This window comes from Rhodotorula graminis (genome assembly GCF_001329695.1).
Source record: "Rhodotorula graminis WP1 unplaced genomic scaffold RHOBAscaffold_8, whole genome shotgun sequence".
Lineage (NCBI taxonomy): Eukaryota > Fungi > Basidiomycota > Microbotryomycetes > Sporidiobolales > Sporidiobolaceae > Rhodotorula > Rhodotorula graminis.
In genome coordinates this window covers 722,476-738,470 of record NW_017264935.1, presented here as the reverse complement: position 1 = coordinate 738,470, position 15,995 = coordinate 722,476, and the positions used below count along the sequence as shown (strand labels likewise).

The 15,995-nt window shown below is 67.5% G+C and overlaps 8 protein-coding genes across 8 annotated transcripts in view; 3 read left to right on the top strand and 5 right to left on the bottom strand.

Annotated features, from left to right (window-relative positions):
- Positions 1-10: 10 nt before the first annotated feature.
- On the bottom strand, positions 11-1,218 carry RHOBADRAFT_27913 (uncharacterized protein; the record flags this gene model as incomplete). Its single annotated transcript, XM_018412808.1, has 6 exons — positions 11-222; positions 292-360; positions 435-526; positions 589-668; positions 737-849; positions 1,017-1,218. 6 exons carry the CDS (start codon positions 1,213-1,215, stop codon positions 194-196), a joined length of 582 nt encoding a protein of 193 aa, XP_018270444.1. The 3' UTR covers positions 11-193.
- Positions 1,219-1,724: 506 nt separating this feature from the next.
- On the top strand, positions 1,725-5,998 carry RHOBADRAFT_54228 (uncharacterized protein; the record flags this gene model as incomplete). Its single annotated transcript, XM_018417209.1, has 12 exons — positions 1,725-2,012; positions 2,087-2,149; positions 2,229-2,696; positions 2,794-3,057; positions 3,173-3,241; positions 3,313-3,440; positions 4,147-4,531; positions 4,600-4,665; positions 4,734-5,213; positions 5,325-5,594; positions 5,684-5,752; positions 5,807-5,998. 12 exons carry the CDS (start codon positions 1,725-1,727, stop codon positions 5,936-5,938), a joined length of 2,682 nt encoding a protein of 893 aa, XP_018270443.1. The 3' UTR covers positions 5,939-5,998.
- Positions 5,999-6,470: 472 nt separating this feature from the next.
- On the bottom strand, positions 6,471-8,056 carry RHOBADRAFT_54227 (uncharacterized protein; the record flags this gene model as incomplete). The annotated part of the gene is made up of 3 exons (XM_018417208.1): positions 6,471-7,568; positions 7,632-7,727; positions 7,805-8,056. 3 exons carry the CDS (start codon positions 8,054-8,056, stop codon positions 6,507-6,509), a joined length of 1,410 nt encoding a protein of 469 aa, XP_018270442.1. The 3' UTR covers positions 6,471-6,506.
- Positions 8,057-9,228: 1,172 nt separating this feature from the next.
- RHOBADRAFT_54226 (uncharacterized protein) lies at positions 9,229-10,681 on the bottom strand (the record flags this gene model as incomplete). The annotated part of the gene is made up of 3 exons (XM_018417207.1): positions 9,229-10,061; positions 10,128-10,231; positions 10,458-10,681. The coding sequence occupies 3 exons, from the start codon at positions 10,679-10,681 to the stop codon at positions 9,478-9,480; spliced, it is 912 nt and encodes a 303-aa protein (XP_018270441.1). The 3' UTR covers positions 9,229-9,477.
- Positions 10,682-10,963: 282 nt separating this feature from the next.
- RHOBADRAFT_54225 (uncharacterized protein) lies at positions 10,964-12,488 on the bottom strand (the record flags this gene model as incomplete). Its single annotated transcript, XM_018417206.1, has 5 exons — positions 10,964-11,061; positions 11,175-11,478; positions 11,545-11,879; positions 11,965-12,130; positions 12,253-12,488. 5 exons carry the CDS (start codon positions 12,486-12,488, stop codon positions 11,011-11,013), a joined length of 1,092 nt encoding a protein of 363 aa, XP_018270440.1. The 3' UTR covers positions 10,964-11,010.
- Positions 12,489-12,758: 270 nt separating this feature from the next.
- On the bottom strand, positions 12,759-13,940 carry RHOBADRAFT_44881 (uncharacterized protein; the record flags this gene model as incomplete). Its single annotated transcript, XM_018414499.1, has 6 exons — positions 12,759-12,928; positions 13,027-13,140; positions 13,243-13,377; positions 13,465-13,671; positions 13,732-13,848; positions 13,925-13,940. The coding sequence occupies 6 exons, from the start codon at positions 13,938-13,940 to the stop codon at positions 12,759-12,761; spliced, it is 759 nt and encodes a 252-aa protein (XP_018270439.1).
- A 594-nt stretch (positions 13,941-14,534) lies between these two features.
- RHOBADRAFT_65221 (uncharacterized protein) lies at positions 14,535-14,943 on the top strand. The gene is made up of 2 exons (XM_018418665.1): positions 14,535-14,792; positions 14,893-14,943. Exons 1-2 carry the CDS (start codon positions 14,557-14,559, stop codon positions 14,903-14,905), a joined length of 249 nt encoding a protein of 82 aa, XP_018270438.1. The 5' UTR covers positions 14,535-14,556; the 3' UTR covers positions 14,906-14,943.
- A 535-nt stretch (positions 14,944-15,478) lies between these two features.
- The window catches only part of RHOBADRAFT_27900 (uncharacterized protein), a 3,992-nt gene continuing 3,475 nt past the window's right edge, over positions 15,479-15,995 (top strand). Inside the window, exon 1 of the mRNA XM_018412806.1 lies at positions 15,479-15,570. Coding sequence (XP_018270437.1) covers positions 15,562-15,570 — 9 coding nt within the window. The 5' untranslated portion in view covers positions 15,479-15,561. The remainder of the gene's footprint in view (positions 15,571-15,995) is intronic.

The following is a 15,995-nucleotide window of genomic DNA, read 5'->3' as shown; positions in this document are numbered from 1 at the left end:
AAGCCTGAGAGAAGGGTAGTGGAAACAGCGCGGTGCAGATTACAGGGCTCGGGCGAGAGGGGTAGACAGGGCGCGACGACTACGACGGAGGGACAGAAAAGAAGACTGAGGGTGGAGCCAGAGTGCGGAGGAATGTCGGTCGACGCGCGGCAAGGAAGGAGGGATCGAAGGCGGGAAGGACCACTCGAGCCGTCTAGGACTTGTCAGGGACGAGGAAGTTGACTGCGCGACGCGAGGGTGCACCAAAGTCAGTGGCCGAGTGCAGACGTCGTCGAGAGGGCAGGGACGCACTCCAGAGGTCCATGCAGGCCGCCGGCAGCTCCTGCTGGGTGAAAACGCGCGCCTGGACCTGGAACTTGGCTGCGCACGGCGGGCCAGGACAGCGTCAGGTTCGAGGCACGTGGGCGGGCCGTAGAGAGAGTGGTGGGACGCACCTCGCGGGATCTCGGCGGGCAGGTCGACGCTCTGCGTGATAGTGTACGAGCCCGGCTCGATTGGGCACGAGAGGGTCGCGTTGGCGTTGTCGCTGCGGCGCGCGAGTGTCAGTACAGGGACTGGGAGGTATAGAGGGTGGAGAGAGAGACGCACAGCTCGTCGCAGACGTCAAAGCGCTTGGTGAGGAGCTTGATGAGGCCCAGCTTGACGGTCACGTCGGCGTACGTGCCCTCCTGCGGGGCGCATACGAGTCGGGTCAGCTCTCGGCGCTCGGCAGGACGAAGAGAGGCAGAGGACGCACGTCGACGAGGTTGTTGACCTTGCCCTTGGCCTCGATGGTGAGCTTGTGGCCGGGCTTGGGCGGGTCGGGCGAGACCTTGATGCTCTCGATCTCGAGCGCGTCGCCGGGCTCACCTGTGGGCGTGCTCTGTGTCAGTGGGTGGTCCTCTCGAGGAGGTGCGCTGCTCCTCCAGGGACGGTTGCGACGAAGGAGGACTGCGCGGCCCCCCACACGACGCACTCGCCGTCATCCGCGCACCCACCCCGTCCCACCCGCTCGAGAGGGAGAGAGAGGGACGCACCGCAGTCGTACCACCCCCACTGAGTCATGGCACCAACCTCGCCGTCGTCTCCGAGGCGCGAGAGGTGTCCTGCGCTCCAATCGAGGGCGGCCTTCCCCGCCTGGCCCAGGACGACCTGCGAGTCGAGGGGCGCCGGGGCGGGTGCGGCGAGTGCGGTGGCGGACAGGGCAGCGAGTGCGAGAGTGGACCGGAAGAGCATGGCTTCTGGCGTGAGAGCGAGTCGGTGGCAGGAGGGCGAGGACCGCGGCCTCGCTGCCGTCGCCAACAACGGACTGCCCTCGTCCCACTCTCGCTCACCGACCGTGCTGGGCGATGCAGCGTTCCGCGCGACCGCTAGCTCCACCGTGGTCGACCGCGCACCAGCCCACGCGCCCTCGACTCGCGCTCTTGCTCCCACCTCGTCTCCCTCCTCCTCCCGCGCAACCGTCCGGCAGCCCGACGCTGCTATGTGCGGCCGCATCCGCGCCATCACGATCTGCTCGCTCGCTGAGCTTCTGCCTCGCTGCGGCTGTAGACGATCGCCCGGGGCCGCCCCTGGGCGAGTTGTCGCGCACTCAGGTCCGTCGCGCTCTCCTCTCTTCGTCCGGGTCCTCGCTCTGTTGCCGATGTGCCTCACTGACCTTTCTCTTCTCCGACAGGACTCTCTCCTTCGCTCCCGTCTCGTCGTCATCGCCGTCTGCGTCTCCTCTCGACAGCTCGCCGACCGCCATGAACCGTCCGCCGCCGGCCGTCGAGCCGCACGACCCGGCCTTTCGCCAGCTCAAGGAGATGTACAGCTTTTTCAAAGACGCGACTGGCACCGCTCTCCGTGACGAGAACACGCCCCCGCCTCGGTACTCCGCCGCGCGTTCGGTCAACAATGCGGTCAAGAACGGGCCGCCGGCTCTCGCGCGAGCATGGAGCGGCCTGTCGCCAGCTCAACGCGACCGCATGCTCGAGCTTCTTCTCAAGTACTACTGCGAGTCGAGGGGCAACCTGGACTACGACCTGTCTCGTGTGCGTCTTCCGTTCCCTGGCCCCCACCCCGCCCTAGCCTCGCTCGACGGCGCGCTCACACCTACCTCGAACAGATCATCTTCAAGAACCTCCGTAACGATGTCCTGTACTCGTGCTTCGAGGACTCGCAGCGAGCCGTAAGCCTCTTGCCTTTCGAGCGCACGCGAGCCGGTACAAGTCCACGCCTCACTGACTCTTGCACTGCCGACCCTGCAGGCCACGGCCGACACGCCCAACCTGTTCGACCACTTCAACATGCTCCTGGGCCTCCTCATGTTCCTCTACTCGGCGCCCATCTGCGCGCGCGAGTTCAAGGCGTTCGAGGACCTGCGCTGCGACGTCGGCAAGGCGCGCGCCCTCCTGTCGAGAGCGCAAGGGGTGCACGGCGAGTACGAGCAGTCAGTTCTCAAGAATGCCGAGGGCCAGCTCAACGAGCGCCTGCGCGAGGTCAACGCCGTGCGGGACGAGCACCTTAAGCAGGTCAAGGCGGCGTTCGCGCTCCTGTACGACATCGCCGCGCTCGTGCCCGGCTTCTCCGAAGCGCACTTCGCCGCCGTCGAGGTCTACTTCTCGCAGCTCGACTCGGGTCAGCAAGTCGCCGCCATCGCCTGCGTGCGCGCCTTTGTCTTTGCGGCGTGCGAGGAGCGGGCCATGCGAGGAGAGGCGCTCAACCCGGATCGGCATGTGCGTCCCTCTCTCCCTGCCTTTCTACCCTTCTTTTTCTCGGCTCGCCCTGCGCGAGCGGCGCGAATACTGACGCAGCCCTCATCAACCTTCGCAGCTCGCCAAGGTCCTCGTCGCCCTGCACGCGCACGACATCGGCCATACGCTGTGCGCCGCTCACCTCGCGTCGATCGTCAACTACTACAAGTCGCAGGGCGCCCCCTCGGCCGATGTCCAGCACATCCACGCCGTCTACAACCGGTTCTGCGGCAAGACGTGGACAACCTGGTTCCCGCAGTTCGCCCTCTCGCTGCAGGTGCACGTCGTGAAGACGATGAACGCGCTCCTGGGGCGCCTTCATCCGCTCACGGCTCGACAGGCGGTGCGTCCTCCTCTCGCTCCTCTTTCATGCCTCTACTTTTCTCCTCGACCCGAGCGGGGTTTGGGGCGACGAGCTCTTTCCTGACACCTTGCCCTTGCCCTGCCCGTTCCTACAGCTCCACGAGCTCGCCGTCATTCTTCCGATGCACTCGGCGAACCCGATCGACTGGGAGCCCGCACTCACGGTCCGTCTCTGTCTCCTGTGCCCCTCCTCGCTCGTGCGCCCTCGACTGACCTTCTTCTCCTCCCCTCCCAGGTCGACGACCCTCCCGTCCTCCTCCACTCTCTCGCCCACAGCGCCTCGACCCATCACGCACGTTACGGCGCCCACTCGACGAGCTCGGCGACGTCGAGCCGCTACTTTCCGCAGGCGAGGAGCGCGAGGTGGTAGAGGAGGATCGAGCGGCGGCGGAGCGAGGGGCGAGTGCAACTCGGTCGTTCGCGCTCGAGGTACTTCTGGCGCTCGCGGTGTGCCTGAGGAGGCGCAGAGAGCAGGGCCGCGAGCTCGTAGCCAGAGGCCAGAGTCGGGCGCAAGCGCGCGAGCACTGCAGGCAGCAAGCGAGGGGCGAGAGGAGACTCGGCCACCCTCGCTTGAAAGCAAGAGCAGACGCGCAGAGCCTCTTGTGCAGCTGTGCGAGCGTGCCCAGGCTACGCAGCTGCGCGCCCACCCGTGAGAAGTGCCGCCGCCGCGCGCCGACTCGGGCGACGAGTGAGCGGCTCCTCTCTCCTGCTCCACACGCAGCGCTCGGCTGAGCGCTGAGCTAGCGTACCCTGTGTGGCGTCTGCTGCACTGCTGCTGCGCGCCTCCATCCATCGCGCCCACCTCGCCCTCGCCTGGCGCGCCCCGTCTCGCTGCTCCTCCCGCGCCGTCGTCCGGCGGCCGGGGCGCTCTCTGCCCTCGAGCACTCCCTCGCGCAGCCACGGAAATTGCTCGCCTGCTGCTCGTAGGCTCCGCTTGCGGCTTTAGACCGGCGACAGGAGGCGGCCGGCCCTCGTTCGCGCACTCAGGTCCGTCCTCGTCGTGCTCTTCCCGTTCGTCGCCCTCGTCCTGTTGCCGGTCCACCTCGCTGACCTCCTTTGCCTCCTCCAGATCACTCCTCGCCGCCCCTATCCTCACGCACATCGCCGCCGTCACGCGTCCCGACGCTTCGCCGACCGTCATGAGCAGCCCGCCCGACTCGTCCGCCGCAGCGCCTGTCCTCGAGCCCGACGATCCGCTGTTCCGCCAGATCGGCGACGTGTACAGCTTCTTCAAGGACCCAGCCGGCGCCACGCTCAAGCGCAAGGACTGTACGCCCGAGGAGCTTGCGCACCACCACGTCGCCGCCTCGCTCAACGAGAGAGCGGGGCGAGGGTTGAACAGCGCCTTGCAGTCGTGGGACCAGATGTCGCAAACCCAGCACGAGCGTCTGGTCGAGCTCCTGCTCAAGTACTACTGCGAGTCGAGGGCCGACCCGAAGAAGAAGGAGTGGCCTGTGCGTCGTCCGTTCCTCCTCTTCTTTCCTTCCTCCCGAGACCGTCTACTGACGTCGGCCCCGAGCAGATTTCCTTCCCCCAGCTACGCAACGAGATCGGCTGCCCGTCCACCCTGCCGGCTCGGCAGCCACAGGTGCGCTCAATCTCGCTGTCGCGCGCGAGCTCGTGCCCGTTATCTGACCTTGGGCCTCGTATGTGCAGCTTCCCGCCCATGTCCTCACCCCCTTCCAGCGCCTCAACATGCTCCTGGGCCTCGCCGTCACGCTCTACAAGGCGCCGATCGACGGGCGCGAGTTCAGGGCGTTCGAGCAGATGCGACAGGTCATCGGCAAGAGGCGCCGCCAGGTGACGAGGGCCCCAAGCACCACCCCGGGCCTCCTTCCAGACGCACAGCAAGCCTTTGCGGACGCCGAGGCAGTGTTCAAGACGCGGCTGCACGAGGTCAACGAGAGGCGCGTCGTGCGCCTTCAGCAGGTCAAGGCCGCCGTGTGGCTCCTGTACAACAACGCCGCGCTCGTGCCCGGCTCCTCCAACGGAGCGCACCACGCCGCCGTTGAGGTCTACTTCTCGCGTCTCGACTCGGGTCAGCAAGATGCCGCCATCGCCCAGGTCCGCGAGTTTGTCTTTGCGGCGTGCGAGGAGCGGGCCGTGCGAGGCGAGGCGCTCAACCCGGACCAGCATGTGCGTCCCTCTCTCCCTCACTTTCTCACTCTCTCCCTCTCTCCCTCTCTCTCTCGTGTCGACCTTCTTGAGCGACGAGGATCCTGACGACGCCCTTGCCCGCCGCCGCAGCTCGCCGAGATCCTCAACGCGCTGCGGGCGCACCACCTCGGCCACGCGCTGTGCGCCGTTCCCCTAGCGTCGATTGTCATCTGCTTGGAGTCGCAGGATGCGCCCTCGGCCGTCGTCAAGCACTTCCGAGGCGTCCACCGCCAGTTCTGCAGCGTCGAGTGCACCCACCTGTTCTCGCACCTCGCCCTCACGCAGCAGCTGCACGCCGTCGTCGAGGTCCGAAGTCTGCTTCGGCGCGTTCGGTTCGAGACGCCCAAGGCTCGGGAGGCGGTGAGTTCCCTCGCCTCTCTCCCCCTGTCCCCGAGCCGAGCGAGGTCGAGACCGCCTGTTCCTGACCCTGTCCTTCCTCGTCCCTGCAGGTCAAAGAGCTCGACGATATCCTGCCGATGGGCTCGGAAGATTCGACGAGCTGGAAGCACGCTCTCAAAGTCCGTCTCTCCCTCCTCACTCGCGCGTCCTCCTCTGACCCTCTCCCTTTCCAGGTCGACGACCCTCCCGTCCTCCTCCACTCTCTCGCCCACAGCGCCTCGACTCGCCGCGCACCTTTCGGCGCCGACTCGACCAGCTCGGCGACGTCGAGCCGCTACTTTCCGCAGGCGAGGAGCGCGAGGTAGTAGAGCGAGGACCGAGCGGCGAGGGAGCGAGGGGCGAGTGCAACTTGGGTCGTTCGAGCTGATGACTCTCGCGAGACGGAGAGACAGGTGTGACCTTGTCGGGCAGCTGGGCGACGGAGCAGAGAGGGCGCGCGGCGGCTGAGAGAGCTCGCTTGAGGCGGGAGAGGCGAGCGGGCTCGCCGGGTTCGCTACGTCTACCCTCAGCTCGGCTCAACGGTCTCGTCGACAGCAGCAGCCTACACAGAGAGAGCCGTGACCGCGGCCTGTGAGCCAGAGAGCGCCGAGGCGAGAGCGAGCCGGTCGCGCAGCGCCGGCGCTCGCTCGGACCTCCTCCCGTCGTTCTTGCTGAGCCACGCGTGGCTCTCTGACTGCAGCTCTCGCTTGAGTGTCTCTCTGGATGCTCTTCTCCTCTCGAGAGCCGGGGCAGCATAGAGAGACTTGGTCAAAGGGACCGAGCGACCGAGGACGGGAAGCTCCCTTTTGAGATTCCTCTCGTCGACGAGCGCGTACGCTCTGACAGCTCGCGAGAGGGACGGACAAATGCTGCACAGATCCACTCGCGAACGATCTACCAGTCCTCGCTGCCGTCGTCCGACAACGACTCGCGACGGCAAGCGCGGCAGAAGCAAACTTCGGACTCGGACTCGGACTCGTCCGGCTCCTCGCCCTGGTCCCCGCTCGTCACCTCGCACCCAATCTCCTCGCACGCACCCTCGATGGCGCCGATCGCCTCGTCCGACAATTCGAGCCCCTCGTAGTCGCCGCCGACGTGCAGCTCGCACGAGATGGCGTCGGTCGAGAGATGCACGCGCTCGAGCGTCGCCTGGTGCGCCTTGAGGAACGAGACGAGGTCCCTGGGCTCGTCCGACAGGGCGGGGAACAGGTCGAGGCGGAAGAAAGAGAGGGAGGGGAGGTCGAGGTGGAGGAAGAAGGCCGAGGTGAAGTCGGCGCCGACGGCGAACGAGGTGAGGTGCGGAAGGTGGATGTGCGAGGAGGAGGAGAGGACGGGCCACCAGTCGAGGGCGGACCCTCGCAGCTCGAGGCTGAGCTTGACGAGGCTCGACGAGAAGAGGGCGAGGAACGCGTGCACGGCGGCAAGGTCGACGTTGCCCGTGTCGACGGCGAGCTCGAGCGACTCGAGACGCGTCTCGATGAGGAGGCCGGCCGGCACGAACAGGAGCTCCTTGATGGCGACAGAGTCGCACCGGACGGCGAGGTGCCGGAGGCCGGGCATGCTCGCGACGAGGTCGACGATGGTGCCGTCGCTGACGCCGTCGATCTCCCAAAAGGCGAGCGACAGGGAGGTGAGAGCGCTCTGCTCGCGCAGGACGGCCAAGTCGGCGTGGCTGAGGTTGCTTTTGTCGAGGTCGAGGGTGCGCAGGCGGGGCAGGGCACCGCCGGACAGGTCGCCGTGCGTCTCCGAGAGGACGAGCGTCTCGACGGCGGTACAGCGCTTGAGCGCGTCGAGCGCACGCGCTTGCCATTCGAGGTACTTCAGGCTGTCCAGCAGATAGTGGTCGCTGGCGATGATGTCCTTGTAGTCGACGCGCCGCACCGCTGGCGCCACGAACGGAACGGCGCCAAGCACGACGTCGAGGTTGTCCGAGCGCCACGGGTTCAAGTCGACTCGCTGCACGCGTGGAACGAGTCAGTGGTATTCTGGCGCGCGAGGCTGAGCGTGATCGAGGCTCACCTGCCACAGCTTGGGTCGGCAGATCGAGCGAAAGTCGCGCACGACCGCCTGCAGCCGCGCGAGCTCGAGGCGTTTGCGCGTGGCGCCGTCTTTAGCCTGTGGAGGGTGGAGCGCGAGATCAATCCTGCTGCTCTGTGCTGCACGAAAGAGAGAGAGGGGGCTTCGAGACGCACCGCATGCTCACGCTCGTCGCGCTCCTCGAAGAACCCGACTGCGAGTGCGGAATCCAGCCGCTCGGCCTCGGCCGAGTCGTGGGCGACGTCTTGGAGGACCTCGTCGACGATCTGGTGCTTGAGCTCGGCCGGCAGGCGGGACCATGGGCGAACGGCTCGGTGCTCGGCGGCGGGGAGGACCTCGAGCGAGGGCGGCGGCGGCGTGGTGGTGCGGTCGCGCGGTGTGGTGGCGGGGCTGAGCGGCTCGATCATGTCGAGTGGGCGAACTGGTGCGGTGGCAGAGGCGCAAGCGAAGGGTTGGAAGCAAGAAGCGGAGCGACGCCGAGGCGGACGAAGGCGTGTGCGCGACTTAAAACGAGACACGACCGCGCGCTGGCTCTCGAGAGCTGCTGCAGCACCTTGCTACGGTACTGCTGCCCTCGCACGGGCACGAGAGAGGGCGCGGCTGGCGGTCGAAGGTGCGCGGGCTGGCGAGCCGCGGGCGCGGGTGGCTGGCCGTCGGCGCAGGGAGCGAGCCGGTCGCTGAGCTAGTAGTCACGCCGCTGACCTCGAGCAAGGCGCTGCAGGCTGGACTGGAGCCGAGCTAGCCGAGAGCTGAGCGCACCTCCACGTTGACTTCGACTGACCTCGAGCCCGAAGGTCGTCTCTTGCTCGCTCACCACGCCACAGCCGAGCTGTGCTGCGATACAAACCAGTCTTCGCCCTTGTAGCGACCACCTCGCCCGCTCTTCCGTTCATCTCGTCGCCCCGTCGTCCCACCCATCCTCGCCCAAATTCTCATCTCCATCCGCCTCGCGAATACCAAGCTCCTCTCGCGCCGCCGTGCGAGGTCGACCGAGCTGGCAATGCTTATTACCGGTGCGCCCCTGCCCCTCCAGCATACTCGACCGACAGCGAATCACTGACCCTTTCTCCTCTCCTCCGCTTCCTCGCCCACAGCCTCCTGTCCACCCTCCCTCCCCCGCGCCTTCCGCTTCCACGACTCGCCTCGACCATCCGCCGAGTTCCATGTGCGGTCTCAGGACGGGCCGAGGTCGTCTCGGCGAATCCTGTGAGCTCAGGTCCGTCCCCCGTTCCGCTCTCTCTTCTTTCGAGGCGCAGGCGCGAGGGAGGGCCGGCTGCAATGCAAAGGCCCGATCTTCGCGCATCAAGAGAGCTGGAGAGACGTCATGCAGGGAGAGACAGAGTTGTGCGCAGCTGCCGGCCGGTCGGTGACCAGAACTCGACGGTAGACTCGAGCGCCTGCGCGTCGCGGGACAGGGGTCGCTGCCCGAACCTCTCCTCGAGCAAAGTCGACCGACTGCTCTCACCGAGCCGCACCGGCTGCGAGCCCCATCTGCGCACGCTCGCCTCGCCTCGCTCGAGCAAGCTCTCGTTCGGAGAAGAAGGGGGCGCTCGAGCCTCTCTCGCTCGCAACCTCGGTAAAGCTTCTACGGCTCGTTCATTATGCGTGTGCAGGGGTGCTATACGTTGCTACGTCAAGAGAGATAGAGAGGGTGCGACTGACTGTGAGAGCGGCGAGAGAAATACGACGGCGGCCGAGTGTCTGTGGTTGGGGGGACGAGGGGCGTTTTGCGTGCGCGGTGGCGGGACGGGGGGTACGACAGGTGGGGAACAGAGTGGGACCGAGGGACAAGGAGGTGCGAGTGAGAGAGGGAGGATGCGGGCGGGACCTAGAGCGCGAGGAAGGCGAGCGCGCCGGCGAGGACGACGGCGGCGCCGGAGACGAGCGAGCGACCTGCGCCGCTCGTCGCCGTGGTCGACTCGGCCGCAGCCGCAGCCGCCGACGGTGCGACGCCGCTCGCCGCCGCGGCGCTCGTCGCCGTGGGCGCCGACGCGCTCTCGATGGCGGCGGCCGAGGACGACGACGCGGCGATGTCGCGCAGGCCGGTCTCCTGCGACGCCGTGGCGCCCGATGCGCTCGTCGGTGCGGCCGACGACGTCGGCTCGCCGCCGAGGACGGTCGACTGGCCGTCCGGGAAGTAGACGGTGACGGCGGGCGCGCCGATCTGCGCCTGGGTCGTCGACGACGAGGCAGGTGTGCTCGAGGCGGCGTCGGCGGACGGCGACGATGCAGCCGACGACGACGACGGCGAGGCCGCAGCTGCACCCTCGATCTTGAACGGCGGCGAGATGTTGTTGGTCGAGCCCATCGTGATTATAAAGGTCGAGCGGGTCGGAAGGTCGGCGGGGAGCGGGAGCTGCGCCGTGCCCGAGCCGTCGTAGAACGAGACGTTGCCGATCGGGTTCTCAAAGTCTGTGTCCGACGCGCGAGAGCGTCAGTCCTGCGCTCGCGTGCGAGAGAGAGGGGAGGAGGACGCACCGAGGTTGTACCCGCTGCCCGGGTCCGAGTCGTCGAGGTAGCCGAGGTACACAGACGCAAACTTGTGCAGCTGGCTGTCCGGGTAGTCGGGTCGGGTCGCGTTCCTGCACGAGAGAGCAGGCGAGGTCAGCTTGCGAGTCTGAGCGACCTCCAGCGCCGCCTGCCGCCTGGCCCGCCGCGCTCCTCGCCCACTGCGCTGCGCTCGGCACATGCACGCCATAAGACGGGCACCGGTTCACAAGCGCGGCGCGGGCGCGAGCAAACTAGAGCGCGCACGCGCCTTCTCGGCCGCGGCCAACGGGCGTGTTTGTTTGGGGAGAGCGGGCTCACCATGCAACCTCGAGGACGCCACCGGCCTGCCAGACCGAGCCGCGAGTGGGCGAGGTGAGCTTGGGGAAGTAGGCGATGAGGCTCGCGGCGGCGTTGGACGCGACGTCGTCGCGCTCGGCGAGGAGCGGCAGGCCGCGGGGCGAGAGGGCGCCGGCGTCGTAGACGGGGAGGGCGAGCGCGGTGGGTGCTGCTGCAGTGGCGAGGAGGAGCAGGGCGGCGAGCATGGCTGGAAGGGCGCGGAGGTGGGTGAGAGGGGGAGAGGAGAGGTTGCGAAGGGCGAGGACGCGAGACGCGTCCGTAAAGTGGGGGCTCGGGGGCGGGGTCGTCAGGTGGTCGAGGCTCGTTCGCTCTTGTCGGACTCGCTCTCGTCGCTCGGGGGCTCGTGTGCAAGGGAAAGCAGTGAACAGAGCAAGAGAGCGTCTCTCTCTTCAACCGCTCGAAGGACGACGACGACGCCGAGCTGGTCGCTCTCCTCGGCCTGCGCATCTCTTCACGCCGAACTCGATCGTGCGTCTACGAACCAAGTCTATGGGCATTGCAATCGATCCCCCCTTCAGTCCTTGACGATCTTGCTCTCGGCGCGCTGCGCGTACCCAGTCCAGCTCTGCGAGGCGAGGCGGGGCGCACGGGGGAGGAAGGAGCGAGGTCAGGCACGGTCGTCGTCGTGACGGCGTCACGATCCCCTCGACGAGGGAGGGGCAAAAGAAGAGGACGCACCTCGTCGTAGATGTCGATGGGCGGTGCCCCAGCACGCTGCAGCGCGAGCCACAGGACGGCGGCCGTCATGCCGCTGCCGCACGTGCCGATGACGGGGCGGTCGCCCTGCTTGACGAGCGCCCACCGCTCGGCGCCGAGCGCGTCCGAGAACACCTTGTCGAGGTCGGCGGGCGGCAGGAGCGTCTTGTACGGCGGCGAGGTCGACGACTCGGGGCTCAGGACGGTCGAGAAGGGGACGGACGCGGCGAGGGGCATGTGGCCGCTCTCGAGGCCCTCGCGAGGTTCGGGCTCGGTGCCGTGGAAGCTGCGCAAGGACGACGCGAGTCAGTACGCGAGGAGAGACGAGGAGAGTGGGAGAGCTGGGACGCACCGTCCTGCTGGCCGAGCGTCGACGACGACGGCGCCCTTGTCGCCCTTGGCGATGTTGGCGTCGACGTCCTCCCACTGCCGCACGTCGTCCCGGACCGCCTCGACCTTGTACTCGGTGAACTCCTCCTCAATGTCGGCAATGAAGTAGCTCTCGATACGTGGCTTGCCAGCGAACATAATTTCGGAGAGGATGGGGCGGTACTCGGCGCGCTGGCCCGTGCCCTCGAGCTCGTGCGGGTTCGGGTTCATCGGGCGCTGCTCGTCGATCGGGTTGCCCTCGGCGATCCACCGCGGGAGGCCGCCGTCGAGGACCGAGACGCGCTCGTGGCCAAAGTGCTGCGTCGGGGGCGAGAGAGCGAGAGGTCAGTGTCCGCCTCGACCTGCGCACTCACCGTGAAGGAGCAAGAACCGCGCAGCGCACCTTGAACGTGAACGCTGTCCTTGGGGACGAGAAGACGCCGACCGAGTCGTACACGACGACGTGGTCGTCGCGCTTGATCGCCAGCCGGCCGCACGCATCCTCGAACTGCTCGGTCGAGGGCATGTTGTGCGGCACGCCCTTGTCCGACTTGGTCGCGATCTGGTCCCTGTGTCGGTGCGGTGAGGGGTCGGACAGGTCAGCTTGGCTCGATCACGAGGGCACGGCGAGATCCCTCATCAGAGAGATGACGATGAGGAGGAGGGAGGAGGGAGGAGAGGTGGGACGCACACGTCCCAGAAGCCAGATCCCTCGATGCGCTTGTGCCGCCACTCGCGGAACGCGTACCGCTCGGCATTGGGCATGTGCCAGCTCGCGTCGAGGACGACGGGCGGGCTCGACGAGGCGAGGAGCTCGCGCAGCTCGGCGGGCGTGAGGAGCGACACGGGCTTGGTCGACAGGGCGCGCCGCGAGACCGAGGTGGCCAGGAGCGGCGAGCTGCGCAGGGCAGAGCGGGCGAACAGCATGGTGTGCGAGGTGGGAGGAGCAAAAGGTCCAGGAGGCGGCCCCACCACCACGAGCGAGTGAAGCTGCTCATCGGCAACACTCTCTCGACCTGATCGAGCAGCGCGGTGCTCTCGTTCGTGCGACTAGACGAGACTGATACGAATGAACGACCGAAAGTTGCGATGCTGTCTAAGCGACGCCGGGTATCCCACCTCTCTCCTCGCGCACCAACCGCCTCCCTCTCGCGCCTCCCACTCAGCCCTCGAGCTCCGGCCCAGCGCCGCCCCCGCTCACATGCGGATGATCTGCGCCATGTCGTCCTTTGCGGCCTCGACGAGCGGGATGAGGGCCTTTGCGTCGAGGAGGGCCGAGTCGGACGTGCGCGAAGCGAGGAGGGCGTCCCACCACTTGTACAGGAACGACTCGGCGATGAGGCGGAACCAGGGCGTGAACGTCGACGCTGTGGGCGGGGGTGGGCATCAGTGAGCCGAGGCGGGCGAGCGAGAGAAGCCGAGGGAGAGGGAGAGGGAGAGAGAGGGGGAGGGAGCGAGGACGCACTCGGGTCCTGGAAGAAGGCGTCGAGCTCGGCCTTGGACAGCCACTTGGTGCCGCTGACCTCGTTCGGGTTGACCTCGAACTTGGGGTCGAGCGTGAGGAAGAGGATGTAGTCGACTGTGGGCGCGGCGCACGGTGCGGGTCAGTCGACGGCCGCGCGGCGCGAGAGAGGGGGGAGGAGGCGGCGAGAGAAGGGAGGAAGGGAGGCGGGGGACGCACTCTCGTGCTCGGCCCAGATCTCGTCGCTGGGTGCGTAGTAGTGGATGCGGGTGAGGTAGGCAAAGTCGTCGAGGGCGTACGTCGTCGGGATCCCGAGCTCGTGGACGAGTTTCCGCGCCGCCGCCCGTCGAACACCTGCAGCGACACGAGGTCCAGTGTCAGTGCGTCTTCTCCCCTCGTCGGTGAGAGCAAGAGAGAGAGAAAGGGAGAAGGGGGACGCACCAATCTGGCCGTCCTCGTCCGTCTCGCCAAAGGCCGTGAGCGGGTGCGAGCAGCACGTGTTGGTCCACATGCCCGGGAACGTAATCTTTTCGTCGGCGCGGCGCTGGAGGAGGAGCTTGCCGGACTCGGGGTGGAACAGGAAGACGGAGAAGGCGCGGTGCAGCGGCGAGCGCGTTTCGGACGACGTCGACGGCGGGATGAGGTGGCCTGCAGTGAGGGTTTAGTCGCGCGCGTCGGAAGGAAGGGTAGACAAGGACAGGGACGCACAGTCCTTCTTGGAGCCCTCGCCAATGTTGCGGTCGTCGTTGTCGAGGAGGATCAAGCGCTCCTCCATGAGGTTGATCTGCTCCTGGTCGTACTGAGCCGGGTCGAGCGTGATGGTGTCTGGTGCGCGTCACTCGAGGTCAGCTCCGACGTGCACGTGTGTGTAGTGCGCCTGGAGAGAGGGGTGGGGACGGACGGGTGGGTGCGGCCATGGTGGTGGTTCGAGGACGAGGAGGAAGGCAGGCGGCGCGGGAGGAGCGCGAGCGAGTGCGTGGACGGGCTTGTGTCGGTGCTGTGCGGGTGTGCGCGAGTCTAGCGAACTGCTTGGTGCGAGTGGGAGCGAGAGAGATGAAAGGTCCGCTCCTCCTCCTCCTCGACCTCCTCGTCCTCACCTCGACACAGCTCTCGACCTCACCCATGTCGCGCGTGCAAGCCACCGCCCGCGTCCTCGTGCGCACCGCCCGCCCCTCCTGGGCACCCACCCGCCTGTCGAGCACCCTCTCGGCGTTCGAGTCGGGCCTCGAGGGCAATTCTCCCCCGGCCTCGCTCCACCTCCCCTCCCACGCACGACCGAGCGCACCAGGCCCCTCGACACCGTCCCTCGCCTCGTTGAGTGCCCTGCCACCCGCGCGACCGACCGACCCGCTCGCCGTCCAGCCCGACCACGAGCTCCTGTCGGTCCTCGCGCGCCTCATCATGCGCGACGGCAAGCTCGCCCGCGCGCACGCCTTCCTCGACACGATGCTCCAAGAGCTCCAGCTCGCCACGTCGTCGCCCCCCGTCCCCGTCCTCGAGCGCGCGATCGAGCTCGCGAGCCCCTCGATCCGCATGGTCGGCCGGCGCAAGGGCACCAAAGTCATGCAGACGCCGCAGCCGTTGACGGCCAAGCAGCGCAGGCGCCAGGCTTGGAAGTGGATCGTCGACGCGAGCGACAAGCGGCAGGGGACCGAGAAGGACTTTGGGCGCCGCCTCGCGCAAGAGTGCCTTGCCGTCCTCAACGGCCAGAGCGAGGCCCTCAAGAAGGTGACGGGCACTCACACGCTCGGTGTCACGGGCAGGGCAAAGTGCGTCTTGACCTCTTCCTTCTCTCTCGTCCCCCGGGCGGCGTCGAGGACCGTCGTTTCGAGCGTCCTGACCTTTCCTCCCTTCCCTCCCACCTCGCAGCGTCGGACGGTAGTCGACTCGAGCGCAATATCAGCAGCAGCATCGCAAGCCTGTCGTCTCGTCGTGCAGCAGAGAGCGAGAGCTCGTCGGGCGCGGTCCTCGCCGTGAGCCGCGTGGTCGAGCGCCGTGCGCTCGTCTCGAGCGGGCTCGCGACGGCGCGGTGCCGGCGGTCGGGTCGAGCAACGCTTGTACTCTCAACCTCAGCCCGTCGGACCCGCAGGGGGAACGGCCCGTCCAGAGCGAGAGAGCGAGAGCGACGAGCAATGTGCTACCGGCGGCGCGAACAAGAAGCTGCAGCTGCGGCCTCTACCTTCGCGTTCGCCCGTGCCCCGTCCATACGACTTGATCTAGCCCGACGCAGCTACGAACTCGGGAGAGCGGCAGTGAGAGAGCGAGCGGCCGATTCCCCTCGCCCGACGCCGCGCCTGGAGGAGAGCGCGATCACCTTGCCGTCGTCCACCTCGCCGCGTCGCCCAGCCGCGTCCAGCCAGCGCCCGCAGCGACAAGGTCGAGCTCATCAACAGCCGAGCAGCTCGCGCACCGCCCAACGCCGTCGCCCGCTCCGCCCTCGCCTTCTGGAGCTCTCGCCTCGTCGTCCTCGCCTCGCCCGGCCCACGACACGCTCAGCCGGCTGAGCGGGCTCGCGTGTCCGCCCAGAGACCGAGTATTATGGCATCTGTGCGTCGCACTGTATCCTCTCTTCCCCCAGACCCCGTGCGAGCAAGCGGCTCATCTCGTCGCGCTCCCCGCTCGAGAGGCGCGCGAGTCCCGAGCCTCGAGCCAGAGAGCAGAACAGACAAGCTAGAGCTGCAGCGAGCCGCACGAGAGCACAGTGTCGCAGCGAGAGGCGGCAGAGGCTGAGCTCGTCGTCGCTGGTCCAGTCGAGCTCGACCTTGGCCGCGGGCTGCTCTCGCTCTCCCCCTCCGTCCACCAGAGCATCAATCATGGCTCCCGTCTCTGCATCCAAGGCCAAGCGTCTCGAAGGCAAAGTGCGCCACAGCTCTCGCGCGCTCTCCCTGTCTCTCGGCGCTCCGTCGTCCTCTCCGATCACTGCGTCGGGTCTCGCCGACCTGCGCTCGTCTCACCGCCAGCTCCTTCTGGTC